At 41.9% G+C, this 16,483-nt stretch overlaps 1 protein-coding gene across 2 annotated transcripts in view; it reads right to left on the bottom strand.

The window, feature by feature from the left end:
- The window catches only part of wdr27 (WD repeat domain 27), a 170,628-nt gene that overhangs the window by 56,990 nt on the left and 97,155 nt on the right, over positions 1-16,483 (bottom strand). Inside the window, exons 24-25 of one of the 2 annotated variants that reach the window (XR_006762576.1) lie at positions 9,265-9,363; positions 6,212-6,347 (exon numbers count right to left, since the gene is read on the bottom strand). Coding sequence is in view for 1 of the 2 variants with exons in the window: in XM_014180055.2 (XP_014035530.2) it covers positions 9,265-9,363 (99 nt within the window). In the remaining variant the exon portion in view is untranslated. The remainder of the gene's footprint in view (positions 1-6,211; positions 6,348-9,264; positions 9,364-16,483) is intronic. The other variant, XM_014180055.2, reaches the window with a different exon arrangement.

Raw genomic sequence — 16,483 nt, 5'->3', positions numbered from 1 at the left:
TACGCGTCACTGGTACTTCCTGTTTCAGTTTTTTCTTGGAAGCAGGAGGATAGAGTTATGGTCTGATTTGCCAATGGGAGGGTGAGCGAGAGCCTTGTATGTGTTTCTGTGTGTGCAATAAAGGTGATCTAGAGTTTTGTTACTTCTAGTTGCACAGGTGACATGCTAGTAAAAATAAGGTAGAACAAATTTCAGTTTCCTTGCATTAAAAATTACTGGCCACGAAAAAAACATCCTCTTAATGTGCATTTTCTTGTCTGCTTATGGCCCTATACAGCTCGTTGAGTGTCGTCTTTGTCACGTTGGTATAAAGGATTTTGGGAGAGGGTTTATTATTTCTTACCCAAATTACGGCGTGCCATGTAAAGGCACGGCGACCAAACAAACACTATACAAAACAAAAGAGCGAGGAGTACCTCAAATAAACAACACAAGCACACAATGATAAACACACGGGACGAGACCCGTAATCATCTGCGCAATCCACAAGGGCACGAAAGTCAAAACACACAGCACAGGTACTCACACGCACCAACGGACATTGTAACAATAATTGACAACCCAATGGAAACCAAAGGGCACACTTATACAAGTACTAATCAGTGGGAATAGGGGACAGGTGTGCGTAATGAAAGTTCCGGAGGGATCCGTGACAGTCTTAGTGCCATCATCGGTTTGTGGTGGTAAATAGACAGCTCTGAAAAATATAGATAAAAACTATTTTGGTAAATAGTATGGCCTGCAGCTTATCATGAGGTATTCTAACTCAGGCGAGCAAAAACGATTGACTTCCTAAAAATGTTATATCACACACCAGCTGTTGTTAACAACGAGGCACACCCCTCCTCCCTGCTTCTTACCCTACTCTGCCTTCCATTCTTGACGATGCATAGAAAAAACACTGAGATGTGTATCCATGTCCTCATTCAGCTCCGATGCTATGGTTTTTACTAGATTACTTGTAGTTTTTCATGTTGTTTGTCTGTCATTTTTGTAATGACTTGGTGCTGCCTATCTTGGCCAGGACACTCTTGAAAAATATATTTTAAATCTCAATGAGCTCTTCCTGGTTAAATAAAGGTTAAATAAAAAAATAAATAGGATATTACAGTTTGTCAGGTCCCATTGATAGGATAGTCTTGAACAGAGCTCATCCAGTTGGTTCTCCAGTGATTGCACGTTGGCCAATAAAACAGAGGGCAATGACATCTATTTGCTCGCCGACGTAGTCTTGTCAGGGTGCCGGCTCGCCTGCATCTCTTTCGCCAGCGCTTCCTTTTTCGAGTTATCTATAAACACCATTGGTCAATATGTTAAAAATGGTCAACTTGACATATGCGCAGATGATACTATGATACAAGAATTTCTCTACACCCGCAATAACATCTGCGAAACATGTGTATGTGACAAATAAAATGTTATTTGTATGCTATAGCCCCGACTGTTGATCTGGCTGTGTCAAAATTACAGTCAGATTTTATAGCTATTCAGGAATCCCTTTTACTTAAAACCTGTGCTTAATACAGGCAAAACTAAATACATGTTGTTTTCAAACTCTCATAAGAATGTTTCAGATGAACTACATGTTCACTCATTAGATCGTTCTTCAATCGAACGTGTTCCGGCATATAAATACTTAGGCATTTGGATTGATATGGATTTGACGTATAAAAAAAACATATAGATGAGCTGGTTAAGAAGCTAAGATTTAAAGCTGGCTTTTTCTACCGAAACAGATTGTGCCTTTCTCTAAGCAGTAGGAAGCAGATTATTCAGTCAACCTTTTTATCTATTCTTGATTATGGTAATATTTGTATCAAAGTGCAGCTGCTACTACTCTTAAACCTTTGGATGCCATCTACCATAGTGCCCTTTGTTTTGTTACAGGTAACAGTTTGGATACTCATCACAGCATCCTGTATCAAAAGGTTGGCTGGACTTCGCTAAAGACCCGTAGATCTCTACATTACTCCCTTTTTGTTTACAAGGCCCTACTTCATAAATTTCCGTCTTATCTAACTTTGCTGTTGAAGTATAGAAACCTGAGTTGCTTAAGCTGTTCACTGGATTGGTTAACTTATGAGGTTCCTAGGGTCTCCACCGAGCTATGTAAATCTGCTTTTAGTTTAATGCACCGTATTGCTGGAACAAAATTCAAAATACATTGCATCTTGATGTTCTGGTGCCGTTCAGGAAATTGAAAGTATTGATTGGGGACTTATTTGTGGATGAATGTTTTTCTGGGTGATTTGTGATGTTTTATTTGTGCTTCCCATTACTGTATTTTTGTATTTTAAGCTGTATGTTTTTGGTATAAAGTGTATATTTATGTTGTATATACAGGGCACATTTGTTAAAATAAAGGTACAAATAAATAAATGAAAGGCCTTGTCTGGAGTAAGCGGAACGTCCAGAGCTGCTTACTTGTTGAATAGATTTTTTTCATCCAAACCAAGGTTAGGGATCGCTGTTCTGATGTCCACAAGCTGTTTTTGGTTATAGGAAATGATGGCAGAAACATTATTTGCCCAAAAAATAAGATCAGAGTAAAAAAATGGACAAAATAGCAGAATTGGTCAGGAGCCCGTAAGGCTGCTGCTATCCAATGCAGCACCATCTTCCAAGAGTGTGTGCATGTGTGTGTTTTCATACGTGTGTGCGTGCGTGCATGCATGTGTGCTAAATACCCCACTGGGGATGTTTAATACCCCACTAAGCAGTGTGTCCAGAGAACACTCAGCGCCATAGCACAAGCCATTCTTACCTGTAAATCAACATGCTCTCCAACTACTCTGCTTCCCTCCAGCTCCACTTTCACTCCAGTCTCTGTTAAGTCCATCAGAGCTAGAGCTATTTATAATTTCTACCTCGGATTTCAGGGTTTCATGGTTCAGTTTAATCCTAGTGCTGGTATCAAAAAACACAATTCATCTTCAGGGTGTTTGAAGTGATGAAAGTTTGAGTTACAATACACTGAGCTGTGTTAGAACCTAAACAGTGACAGAATGACAGAACTAGGCTACTTTTAGTAATACTGGTAGCCAGTTTAATTATTTAGTTGTGTGGTGATTAACGTCACTGCTATTTTGAGGAAAGTAGCAGTGCCCTAGAGGCCCCTGTTAACCCAACTTGACTTGAGTGGATGTTAGGCCAAAGTGTTCCTTTCCATCACCATGTGAGGTGAGAGTTGTAAAATGGATTGAGTGCCTCTGTCATCCTGTCTTGATGACTCCAAATTCAGGAGGAGAGCTAAAGAACTATAAACCATACTGCAACTTTAAATCTGACACATTGAGTTCAGTATGTTGAAAAATATATACTGCTCAAAAAAATAAAGGGGACACTTAAACAACACATCCTAGATCTGAATGAAATAAATAATCTTATTAAATACTTTTTTCTTTACATAGTTGAATGTGCTGACAACAAAATCACACAAAAATAATCAATGGAAATCCAATTTATCAACCCATGGAGGTCTGGATTTGGAGTCACACTCAAAATTAAAGTGGAAAACCACACTACAGGCTGATCCAACTTTGATGTAATGTCCTTAAAACAAGTCAAAATGAGGCTCAGTAGTGTGTGTGGCCTCCACGTGCCTGTATGACCTCCCTACAACGCCTGGGCATGCTCCTGATGAGGTGGCGGATGGTCTCCTGAGGGATCTCCTCCCAGACCTGGACTAAAGCATCCGCCAACTCCTGGACAGTCTGTGGTGCAACGTGGCGTTGGTGGATGGAGCGAGACATGATGTCCCAGATGTGCTCAATTGGATTTAGGTCTGGGGAACGGGCGGGCCAGTCCATAGCATCAATGCCTTCCTCTTGCAGGAACTGCTGACACACTCCAGCCACATGAGGTCTAGCATTGTCTTGCATTAGGAGGAACCCAGGGCCAACCGCACCAGCATATGGTCTCACAAGGGGTCTGAGGATCTCATCTCGGTACCTAATGGCAGTCAAGCTACCTCTGGCGAGCACATGGAGGGCTGTGCGGCCCCCCAAAGAAATGCCACCCCACACCATGACTGACCCACCGCCAAACCTGTCATGATGGAGGATGTTGCAGGCAGCAGACGTTCTCCACGGCGTCTCCAGACTCTGTCACGTCTGTCACATGTGCTCAGTGTGAACCTGCTTTCATCTGTGACGAGCACAGGGCGCCAGTGGCGAATTTGCCAATCTTGGTGTTTTCTGGCAAATGCCAAACGTCCTGCACGGTGTTGGGCTGTAAGCACAACCCCCACCTGTGGACGTCGGGCCCTCATACCACCCTCATGGAGTCTGTTTCTGACCGTTTGAGCAGACACATGCACATTTGTGGCCTGCTAGAGGTCATTTTGCAGGGCTCTGGCAGTGCTCCTCCTGCTCCTCCTTGCACAAAGGTGGAGGTAGCGGTCCTGCTGCTGGGTTGTTGCCCTCCTACGGCCTCCTCCACGTGTCCTGATGTACTGGCCTGTCTCCTGGTAGCGCCTCCATGCTCTGGACACTACGCTGACAGACACAGCAAACCTTCTTGCCACAGCTCGCATTGATGTGCCATCCTGGATGAGCTGTACTCCCTGAGCCACTTGTGTGGGTTGTAGACTCCGTCTCATGCTACCACTAGAGTGAAAGCACCGCCAGCATTCAAAAGTGACCAAAACATCAGCCAGGAAGCATAGGAACTGAGAAGTGGTCTGTGGTCCCCACCTGCAGAACCAGTCCTTTATTGGGGGTGTATTGCTAATTGCCTATAATTTCCACCTGTTGTCTATTCCATTTGCACAACAGCATGTGAAATTTATTGTCAATCAGTGTTGCTTCCTAAGTGGACAGTTTGATTTCACAGAAGTGTGATTGACTTGGAGTTACATTGTGTTGTTTAAGTGTTCCCTTTAATTTTTTGAGCAGTGTATATTCATCCACAATGAGGTGAGACTGGGAGTTCATGGAGGGTGACTAAGGGCACTGAATATCGATATGTACTTTCGTCTGCAAATCGTCTGCTGTTCGTTCAGCGTGGTGTGTTTACTTTACATTACGGACTTTATTGTCCCCATGGGGAAATTTTGTTGCAGTATCATGAACACGTTTAAAGTGGCATTTAAATACAGTAGACAACACAAAATTCATAAAATTGATCAGAAATACAGTGTAGACACTTAATGTTGTAAACGACTACTGTAGCTGAAAATTGCTGATTTTGAATGGAATATCTACATAGACATACAGAGGGCCACTATCAGCAACCATCACTCCTGTGTTCCAATGGCACGTTGTGTTAGCTAATCCAAGTGTATCATTTTAAAAGGCTAAATGATCATTAGAAAACCCTTTTGCAATTATATTAGCACAGCTGAAAACTGTTGTCCTGATTAAAGAAGCAATAAAACTGTCCTTCTTTAGACTAGTTGAGTATCTGGAGCATCATTTGTGGGTTCGATTACAGGCTCAAAATTGCCAGAAACAAAGAACTTTCTTCTGAAACTCGTCAGTCTATTCTTGTTCTGAGAAATTAAGGCTATTCCATGAGAAAAATTGCCAAGAAACTGAAGATCTCGTACAACGCTGTGTACTACTCCCTTCACAGAACAGCGCAAACTGGCCCTAACCAGAATAGAAAGAGTGAGAGGCCCCGGTACACAACTGAGCAAGTGGACAAGTACATTAGAGTGTCTAGTTTGAGAAACAGACGCCTCACAAGTCCTCAACTGGCAGCTTCATTAAATAGTACCCACAAAACACCAGTCTCAATGTCAACAGTGAAGAGGCGACTCCGGGATGCTGGACTTCTAGGCAGAGTTGCAAAGAAAAATCCATATCTCAGACTGACCAATAAAAAGAAAAGATTAAGATGGGCAAAAGAACACAAACACTGGACAGAGGAACTATGCCTAGAAAGCCAGTATCCCGGAGTCGCCTCTTCACTGTTGACGTTGAGACTGGTGTTTTGCGGGTACTATTTAATGAACCTGGCAGACCTTTAGTACAAAGTGGGATTCAACTAATCTAATAATCCTGGGGGTTTTCCTTTCCATGGAATCCACACAGCAGACATTGCCAGATATGGGTTCAAATATTTTTCGAAATACTTTCAATTAATTTGATTGAGCTTGCCTGGCACAATATTACCAATGGTATAGTCCCAAAATTGCTAACCCCATCCATATGGCACCCCGGGCAGGCTCAAGCAAACACTCAAAGTAGTTGAAAAAACAAACACATACCATCATTTGAACCCAGGTCTGTAATCCCAGGGGTTCTCCATGGAATCCAACACAGCAGCAGAAATCACAGTGTGTTTTTGTATGCTGGGCCTCCCTCTAAAGCGGTGTCCAATATCCAATTGATAGGAGAGGAAGTCTAAGGGGAGCAGGACAACAAAATAAACCAGAAGCCTTATTCTATGTCTGGTTAATGAATTACCACCATGTTCAGACTGACTTGAGTCTGTACGGATATTTATTTCACAATAAGTTAACAAGAGAGGGAGCGAGGTGAATTGGAGGACGTATACTACATAACTAGTATACTACAACAGTATGTGGACACCTGCTTGACAAACATATCATTCCAAAATCATGGGCATTAATATTTTTTGTTTTATTCTTTTTTTTTCACCTTTATTTAACCAGGTAGGCAAGTTGAGAACAAGTTCTCATTTTCAATTGCGACCTGGCCAAGATAAAGCAAAGCAGTTCGAGACATAATACAATAACACAGAGTTACACATGGATGAAAACAAACATACAGTCAATAATACAGTAGAAAAATAAGTCTATATACAATGTGAGCAAATGAGGTGAGATAAGTGAGATAAAGGCAAAAAAGGCCATGGTGGCAAAGTAAATACAATATAGCAAGTAAAAAACTGGAATGGTATATTTGTAGTGGAAGAAAGTGCAAAGTAGAAATAGAAATAATGGGGTGCAAAGGAGCAAAATAAATAAATAAATACAGTAGGGGAAGAGGTAGTTGTTTGGGCTAAATTATAGATGGGCTATGTACAGGTGCAGTGATCTGTGAGCTGCTCTGACAGCTGGTGCTTAAAGATAGTGAGGGAGATAAGTGTTTCCAGTTTCAGAGATTTTTGTAGTTCGTTCCAGTCATTGGCAGCAGAGAACTGGAAGGAGAGACGACCAAAGGAGGAATTGGCTTTGGGGGTGACCAGAGAGATATACCTGCTGGAGCGCGTGCTACAGGTGGGTCCTGCTATGGTGACCAGTGAGCTGAGATAAGGGGGGACTTTACCTAGCAGGGTCTTGTAGATGACCTGGAGCCAGTGGGTTTGGCAACGAGTATGAAGCGAGCGCCAGCCAACGAGAGCGTACAGGTATGAGCGTATGGAGTTAGTCCCCCCTTTGAACTATAACAGCCTCCACTCTTCTGGCAAGGCTTTCTACTAGATGTTGGAACATTGCTGCGGGGACTTCCATTCAGCCACAAGAGTATTAGTGAGGTCGGGCACTGACGTTGGGCGATTAGGCCAGGCTCGCAGTCGGTGTTCCAATTCATGCCAATTCAGGCGAGTCAAGATCTTCCACACCAATCTCGACAAACCATTTCGGTATGGACCTCGCTTTGTGCAAGGGGGCATTGTCATGCTGAAACAGGAAAGGGCCTTCTCCAAACTGTTGCCACAAAGTTGGAAGCACAGAATTGTCTAGAATGTCAATGTATGCTGTAGCAGTAAGATTTCCCTTTACTGGAACTAAGGGGCCTAGTCTGAACCATGAAAAACAGCACCTGACCATTATTCCTCCTCCACCAAACTTTACAGTTGGCACTATGCATTGGGGCAGGTAGCGTTCTCCTGGCATCTGCCAAACCCAGATTCGTCCATCGGACTGCCAGACGGTAAAGCATGATTCATCACTCCAGAGAACGCGTTTCCACTGCTCCAAAGTCCAATAGCGGCGAGCTTTACACCACTCCAGCCGACGCTTGGCATTGCGATTTTATACACCTGTCAGCAACGGGGGTGAGTGAAATACTCAAATCCACTAATTTGAAGGGGAGTCCACATCATTTTTTATATACAGCGTATACAGTGCCTTCAGAAAGTATTCAGACCTGATTGATTTTTCCACAATTTGTTACGTTACAGCCTAATTCTAAAATTGATCAAATTGTTTTTTTTACCTCATCAATCTACACACAATACCTCATAATGACAAAGCAAAATCAGGTTGAGAAATGTCTGCTAATTTATTACAAATAATAAACTGAAATATCACATTCACATAAGTATTCAGACCCTATACTCAGTACTTTGTTGAAGCATCTTTGGCAGCAATTACAGCATCGAGTCTTCTGGGGTATGACGCTACAAGCTTGGCACACCTGTATTTGGCGAGCTTCTCCCTTTCTTCTCTGCAGATGCTCTCAAGCTGAAAAACATCCCCACAGCACGATGCTGCCACCACCATGCTTCACCGTAGGGATGGTGCCAGGTTTGCTCCAGACGTGACCCTTGGCATTCAGGCAAAATAGTTCAATCTTGGTTTCATCAGACCAGAGAATCTTGTTTCTTATGATCTGAGATTCTTTAAGTGCCTTTTGGCAAACTCCAAGCGGGCTGCCATGTGCCTTTTACTGAGGAGTGGTTTCCGTCTGGCCACCCTACCATAAAGGCCTGAGTGGTGGAGAGCTGCAGAGATGGTTGTCCTTCTGGAAGGCTCCAAAGAGCTCTGTCAGTGACCATTGGGTTCTTGGTTACCTCCCTGACCAAGGCCCTTCTCCCCCGATTGCTCAGTCTCCAGACCTTAATCCCATAGAAAATCTGTGGAGGGAGCTGAAGGTTCGAGTTGCCAAACATCAGCCTCGAAACCTTAATGACTTGCAGAAAATCTGCAAAAAGGAGTGGGCCAAAATCCCTCCTGAGATGTGTGCAAACCTGGTGGCCAACTACAAGAAACATCTGACCTCTGTGATTGCCAACAAGGGTTTTGCCAACAAGTACTAAGTCATGTTTGCAGAGGGGTCAAATACTTATTTCCCTCATTAAAATGCAAATCAATTTATAACATTTTTGACATGCGTTTTTCTGGATTTTTTTGTTGTTATTCTGTCTCTCACTGTTCAAATAAACCTACCATTAAAATTATAGACTGATCATTTCTTTGTCAGTGGGCAAACGTACAAAATCAGCAGGGGATCAAATACTTTTTTCCCTCACTGTATGTGAATATGGACAGGTAATAGAAAGACAGACCAGAGAAGAAAATAGAATGCGGAGGAGAGAGGGTGTGATTTTAAGAGGCAATTGGCCAGTCCTCACCTCAGGTGTAGCAGGGTTAAAGGTCACATTGAGGATGGTGTCTGAGTGTCTCTGGAGCTTGTGGAGGTAGCTGCTGCTGCGGATGTCATACACATAGGCCTGAAGAGAGGAGAAAATGGCTCAAGGAGGTACATCAAAACATTTTGTTGTATGACTTGGCTGCTGATGTCAAAACGTAAAGTATAAGGTAGTCAATCTGTAACTTCAAAGAAAGTCTGGATACTGCAGAAGAGGACCAACATAATACAGTCTGTAGGTATTCGATTATTTTGTACAATTTGGAAGTTTCTACTCCAATCTCTTCTCCACCAACAAACTGACATACAAAAGTAAAGAGACTTTTCACAGTGTGTAAAAAATAAGAAAGAACAGTGAGTGAAAGATAGTTGAGAGGAGGAGGAAGAGGAGGAGGAGTAGGAGGGAAAGGAGGGATGAGGACGGGGGACCATAAGCCATGAACACAGATAAAACCAGATGTGGGGATGTTTGTTACCAGACGACGACTCATCAGATTCCTGCAGCTGCTTTTTATTAGGCTTCCCCGAAAAAAGCATGGGGATAGTGCTCCCTAGAAGGGCCCATAGCATGGTAGAGATACAGAGCTACAGATACAGCCATAGAAATATAATTACTAGAATGTACATTCTTATTGATGCACTCTGATGGGGTTTGTAAGGCCAGAGCATCACATCAGGCAGTTGGAACAGGAAGGAATCCTCAATGAGGGGTCCAGTCCTGCTACCTCACCACAGAGGTCATCTGGCCCTGCAAGCCTTGCCTCATTCCAGCCTGAGGCCCCCTATAGATCTCCACAACAGCTGTAGAGTAAGAAAGGTAGGGGATAACGGAACACGCCTCTGAAGCCTAACATCAGGGCCCACAGTCTCATAACCTATGGCAATAATGACCAGGTCTCCCTTGGGACAGAGGTCTTCTGACATCAATGGGATTGGTTAAATAAAGATTAAATCAAAAAAGACGGACAACATGCCGTAGGGCGATTTATTTTAAACTCGACGCCAGACGGACAACATGGTCCAGGGCTCTACAGTGTGACCATTTACTAGCATACGCACCTAAATATTTTCTTGTGCGACCTGGAATTTTTATGTAGGAGCACCAGAGTGCCTAGAAAAATAAAGGATTCTAGCTTTAATATGTCCAATAGTTTTCATTGTACTCCTAAATTTCTTTGTGTGCGGCGATTTTTTTTTATCTTTGTGAATAAGGTCAGTGTAGAGTGATGAGGTCATGCATGGTTATGATGATGAGCCTAATGTGTGACAACACTATGAATCAGTAGGGTTTACTAGCCTTATATTCATAACTGTCTACTTACACTCAGTGCACAAAACATTAGGAACACCTTCCTAATATTGAGTTACACCCCCTTTAATCCTCAGAACAGCCTCAATTCATCGGGGCATGGAATCTACAAGGTGTCAAAAGTGTTCCACAGGGATGCTGGCCCATGTTGACTCCAATGTTTCCCACAGCTGTGCCAAGTTGGCTGGATGTCCTTTGGGTGGTGGACCATTCTTGATACACATGGGCAAATGTTGTGTGTAAAAAACACAGCAGCGCTGCAGTTCTTGACATACTCAAACTGGTGCACCTGGCACCTACTACCATACTCCGTTCAATGGCACCTCAATACTTTGTCTTGTCCATTCACCCTCTGAATGGCACACATACACAATCCATGTCTCAATTGTCTCAAGGCTTAAAAATCCTTCTTTAACCTGCCTCCTCCCTTTAATGTACAATGATTGAAGTGGATTTAACAGGTGACATCAATAAGGGATCATAGCTTTCACCTGGATTCACCTGGTCAGTCTGTGTCATGGAGTGTTTTGTACACTCAGTGTATATGTACAGTGCCTTCAGCAAGTATTATTCCTAATTTTGTTGTGTTACAGCCTGAATTCAAAATGTATTAAACAAACAAAAATATCACCCACCAACATACACTACCCCATAATGACAAATGAAAACCTGTTTTTTTAAATGTTTGCAAACACCCCTAAGTCAATACTTTGTCTGAGTCTGTATGTGTAAGTCTCTAAGAGCTTTCCATACCTGGAATGTTCAACATTTCACCATTATCCTTTTCAAAATTCTTCAAACTCTGACATATTGGTTGTTGATCATTGCTAGACAACAATTTTCAGGTCTTGCCATAGATTTTAAGTAGATTTAAGTCAAAACTGTAACTCTGCCACTCAGGAACATTCACTGTCATCTTGGTAAGCAACTCCAGTGTAGATTTGGCCTTGTGTTTTAGGTTATTGTCCTGACTGGGTGTATTGATACACCATCTAAAGTGTAATTAATACCTTCACCATGCTCAAAGGGATATTAAATGTCTGTTTAAAATTAAAAATCTACCAATAGGTGCCCTTCATTGCGAGGCATTGGAAAACCTCCCTGGTCTTTGTGGTCGAATCTGTGTTTGAAATTCACTACCCGACTGAGGGACTTAACAGATAATTGTATGCAGTTGAAGACGGAAGTTTACATACACCTTAGCCAAATACATTTAAACTCAGTTTTTCACAATTCCTGACATTTAATCATAGTAAAAATTCCCTGTCTTAGGTCAGTTAGGATCACCACTTTATTTTAAGAATGTGAAATGTCACAATAATAGAAGAGAGAATGATTTAATTCAGCTTTTATTTATTTCATCACATTCTCAGTGTTTCAGAAATGTACATACACTCAATTAGAATTTGGTAGGATTGCCTTTAAATTGTTTAACTTGGGTCAAACATTTCAAGTAGCCTTCCACAAGCTTCCCACAATAAGTTGGGTGAATTTTGGCCCATTCCTCCTGACTGTGACGACCCTCCCACTCTGTCTGCCGTATTCTCTCTCTTTGTTCTTGTTTCCTTATTAGGATGCCGGTGGGCGGAGTTGGAAGGGTCGTCAGCTACATGGGAAACACCTGGGCTCGGGTGTGTCCCAGGATAAAGGCACCTCTTCCATATTCATTGGAGAGACTCTCTCCATGCAGACACCTTGTTGTTTTTGGTTGTGGTAGCTAATAAATATTTTTGATACTCCTTGTCTGCACGTTGTCTCCCTTTTGTTGCGAACTCTGAGCCGGTTCGTAACATGACAGAGCTGGTGTAACTGAGTTAAGTTTGTAGGCCTCCTTGCTCGCACACGCCTTTTCAGTTCTGCTCACAAATGTTCTATGGGATTGAGGTCAGGGCTTTGTGATGGCCACTCCAACACCTTGACTTTGTTGCCCTTAAGACATTTTGCCACAACTTTGGAAGTACGCTTGGGGTCATTGTCCATTTGGAATAACAATTTGTCACCAAGCTTTAACTTCCTGACTGATGTCTTGAGATGTTGCTTCAATATATCCACATTGTCATTCCTCATGACGCCATCTATTTTGTGAATTGCACCAGTCCCTCCTGCAGCAAAGCACCCCCACATGATGCTGCCACCCGCGTGCTTCACGGTTGGGATTGTGTTCTTCGGCTTGCAACCCTCCCCCTTTTTCCTCCAAACATAACGATGGTCATTATGGCCAAATAGTTATATTTTTGTTTCATCAGACCAGAGGACATTTCTCCAAAGTACGATCTTTGTCCCAATGTGCAGTTGCAAACCGTAGTCTGGCTTTTTAATTGCGGTTTTGGAGCAGTGACTTCTTCCTTGCTAAGCGGCCTTTCAGGTTATGTCGATATAGGACTTGTTTTACTGTGGATAGACACTTTTGTACCTGTTTCCTCCAGCACCTTTGCTGCTCTGGGATTGATTTGCACTTTTCGCACCAAAGTACGTTCATCTCTAGGAGACAGAACGCGTCTCCTTCCTGAGCGGTATGACGGCTGCGTGGTCCCATGGTGTTTATACTTGCGTACTATTGTTTGTACAGATGAACGTGGTACCTTCAGGCATTTGGAAATTGCTCCCAAGGATGAACCAGACTTGTGGAGGTCTACAATTATTTTTCTGAGGTCTTGGCTGATTTCTTTAGATTTTCCCTTGATGTCAAGCAAAGAGGCACTGAGTGAAGATAGGCCTTGAAATACATCCACAGGTGCACCTCCAATTGACTCAAATGATGTCAATTAGCCTATCAGAAGCTTCTAAAGCCATGACATAATTTTCTGGAATTTTCCAAGCTGTTTAAAGGCACAGTCAACTTAGTGTATGTAAACTTCTGACCCACTGGAATTGTGATACAGTGAATTATAAGTGAAAATGTTTGTAAACAATTGTTGGAAGAATTACTTGTGTCATGCACAAAGTAGATGTCCTAACCGACTTGACAAACCTATAGTTTGTAAACAAGAAATTTGTGGAGTGGTTAAAAAACAAGTTTTAATTACTCCAACCAAAATGTGTATAAACTTCCGACTTCAACTGTATGTGGGGTACAGAGATGAGAGTTATTCCAAAATCATGTTAGACACTATTATTGCACACAGAACGAGTCCATACATCTTACTATGTGACTTGTTAAAGGAAAACTCCATCAAAAAACAATCTCTGGGTATTTGTTTCATTAGAAAGTTGTTGACAAAGTCCCAATATGTTTTGCTTGTCAGCAATCAAGTTTTCAAGATATTTAACTCACAAAATACAGAAATCATCCCTGTATGATGCATACGGTTTTGGGTGGAGTGTTCCTTTAAGCACATTTTTACTCCTGAACTTATTCAAGCTTGCCATAACAAAGGTGTTGAATACTTACTGATTTAAGACATTTCAGCTTTTAATTTTTAATTTCACTTTGACATTATGGGGTACTGAGGGTGTTGGGACAGTGACACATTGGTGGTGATGAGTTTACTATAAATGGGAGGACAAACTAAGCTCTAAAAGCAAATAAAATAATCAATGTTGTTTTTTTCGTCTGCAGGTTTAGAGATAGTTTTCCCTCAACACTGGGAGTTGTGTAAGCTGAAGATCCAACTTTACAGTTATAGTCCAGGCATACACACTGAATCCCGAAGCCTTCTGATAACAGCTTTGGTCTCGTGTACTTGCCTACATTCTGTTCTTGAGTGTGTGGAAACGGTGTCATATGATACACAATTTCAATTTTTAGGGAGTCTTTTTGGGGGGTGTTCAGTTCTTTTTTGAGAGTTCTTTTTCCATGATTGTCTTGTTAAATATGAAGACAAATACAAATGCCTCTGGCTCACGCCACTCTCAGGGCGGTCACAAATAAGGTATGGTGTAGCTCACTACCGTACACGCTTCACCAAGCCCCACCGGCTGCCAAGAAATGCCTGGAAGCGTCCACTCTCAAAGGAGATGCTCTCAAACTTCTGTTGCTTCATCGAGAGAAGACAAGTCCCTGCAATTAATAATCCGACAACCATCAGCATTCATATATTATTCCACTGCTTTCACCAAACACACAGAAGAAAAAAAGGAAGGTAAAGTCAGCTAGGGAGAAGAAGGGATTCTTCAGAAAAATCTTGGATGTCTTACAGACACAGTTTGATACTCACTAGTCTGGAAAAGTAATTAAAACAACTCTGCCTCAACAAAAATGTTGCATTGGAAAAAATACCATGAGAGGCGCTATAGGGACATAATATGTCATATCCTCCCTCAAAAACAAACGGGTTGAAGGAGGGAATGCATTTTTAAGTAGATTTAAGTAAAAACTGTAACTCAGCCACTCAGGAACATTCACTGTCTTCTTGGTAAGCAACTCCCGTGTAGATTTGGCCTTGTGTTTAAGGTTATTGTTCTGCTGAAAGGTGACTTCATCTCCCAATGTCTGGTGGAAAGCAGATTGAACCAGGTTTGGTACTCAGTAATGCGTTGTAATGGATTTTCTCCAGACATAACACTTTGCATTCAGGACAAAAAGTGAATTGCTTTGCCAAATATTTTGCAGTATTAATTTAGTGCCTGGTTGCAAACAGGACGCATGTTTTAGAATTTTTTTAATTCTGTACAGGCTTCCTTATTTCCACTCTGTCATTTAGGTTAGTATTGTGGATAACTACAATGTTGTTGATCCATCCTCAGTTTTCTCCTATCACAGCCATTAAACTCTGTAACTGTTTTAAAATCACCATTGTTCTCATGGTGAAATCCCTGAGCGGTTTCCTTCCTCTCCAGCAACTGAGTTAGGAAGGACGCCTGTATCTTTGTATGATCTGATTCTGATTCTCATCATTTGAAGTTTCACGATCTGAGACAGGTGGAGGTCACGGTTTCGTTGAATTGACATGGAATGACCCCCATGTTTTATACCTGAGACTCGTCAGGTCATCAGACCAAAAAACCCCTGACTCAACTGTGTAAGTGGCCTATCATCTTTCTACGAACATCTAAACGGTATAACCAGCCTTCACCTTTCTACAAACATCTAAACGGTATAACCAGCCTTCACCTTTCTACAAACATCTAAACGGTATAACCAGCCTTCACCTTTCTACAAACATCTAAACTGTATAACCAGCCTTCACCTTTCTACAAACATCTAAACGGTATAACCAGCCTTTCATCTTTCTATAAACATCTAAACGGTATAACCAGCCTTCACCTTTCTACAAACATCTAAACGGTATAACCAGCCTTTCATCTTTCTATAAACATCTAAACGGTATAACCAGCCTTTCATCTTTCTACAAACATCTAAATGGTATAACCAGCCTTCACCTTTCTACAAACATCTAAACGCTATAACCAGCCTTCACCTTTCTACAAACATCTAAACGGTATAACCAGCCTTCACCTTTCTACAAACATCTAAACGGTATAACCAGCCTTTCATCTTTCTATAAACATCTCTACATTTGTTGTTAGATGTACATCATGCACTGTAAATAACAAACAATCATGAGTTCATAAGTAAACGAACACCATTGGGATGAAGATACAAGACAAAACATCAATCGAGACAGTTGATCGAGTCATCTGGCACAAAGATTTGGCTGAAGAACATGTTCGGTTATATTACAGATATATATCACTGAGTGAAGGGAGGGAAAAACGTATTCGCTTTGACCTCCAAAACCAGGGCAAGATTTATACCTGGAGAAAGAAGCATTCAAACCACATAGTTTAAGGTCTGGGTTTCTTATTACCAAACCACCAGGGTGCTATTCACCGTCTTTGCTCAACAGCCATCTAAAATAAGCTTAATGACTGGACTGAGTGGTAGGCCTCTTAGGTTGTGATGGTTCCCAGGGCCTTGTACTTTCTCTGTAACTAACATTTGAGTTACAGA

The sequence above is a fragment of the Salmo salar genome, chromosome ssa28 (assembly GCF_905237065.1).
Source record: "Salmo salar chromosome ssa28, Ssal_v3.1, whole genome shotgun sequence".
In the NCBI taxonomy this organism is placed as follows: Eukaryota; Metazoa; Chordata; class Actinopteri; order Salmoniformes; family Salmonidae; genus Salmo; species Salmo salar.
Note: the sequence above shows the minus strand (reverse complement) of the source record. Positions and strands in the feature narration are given on the sequence as shown.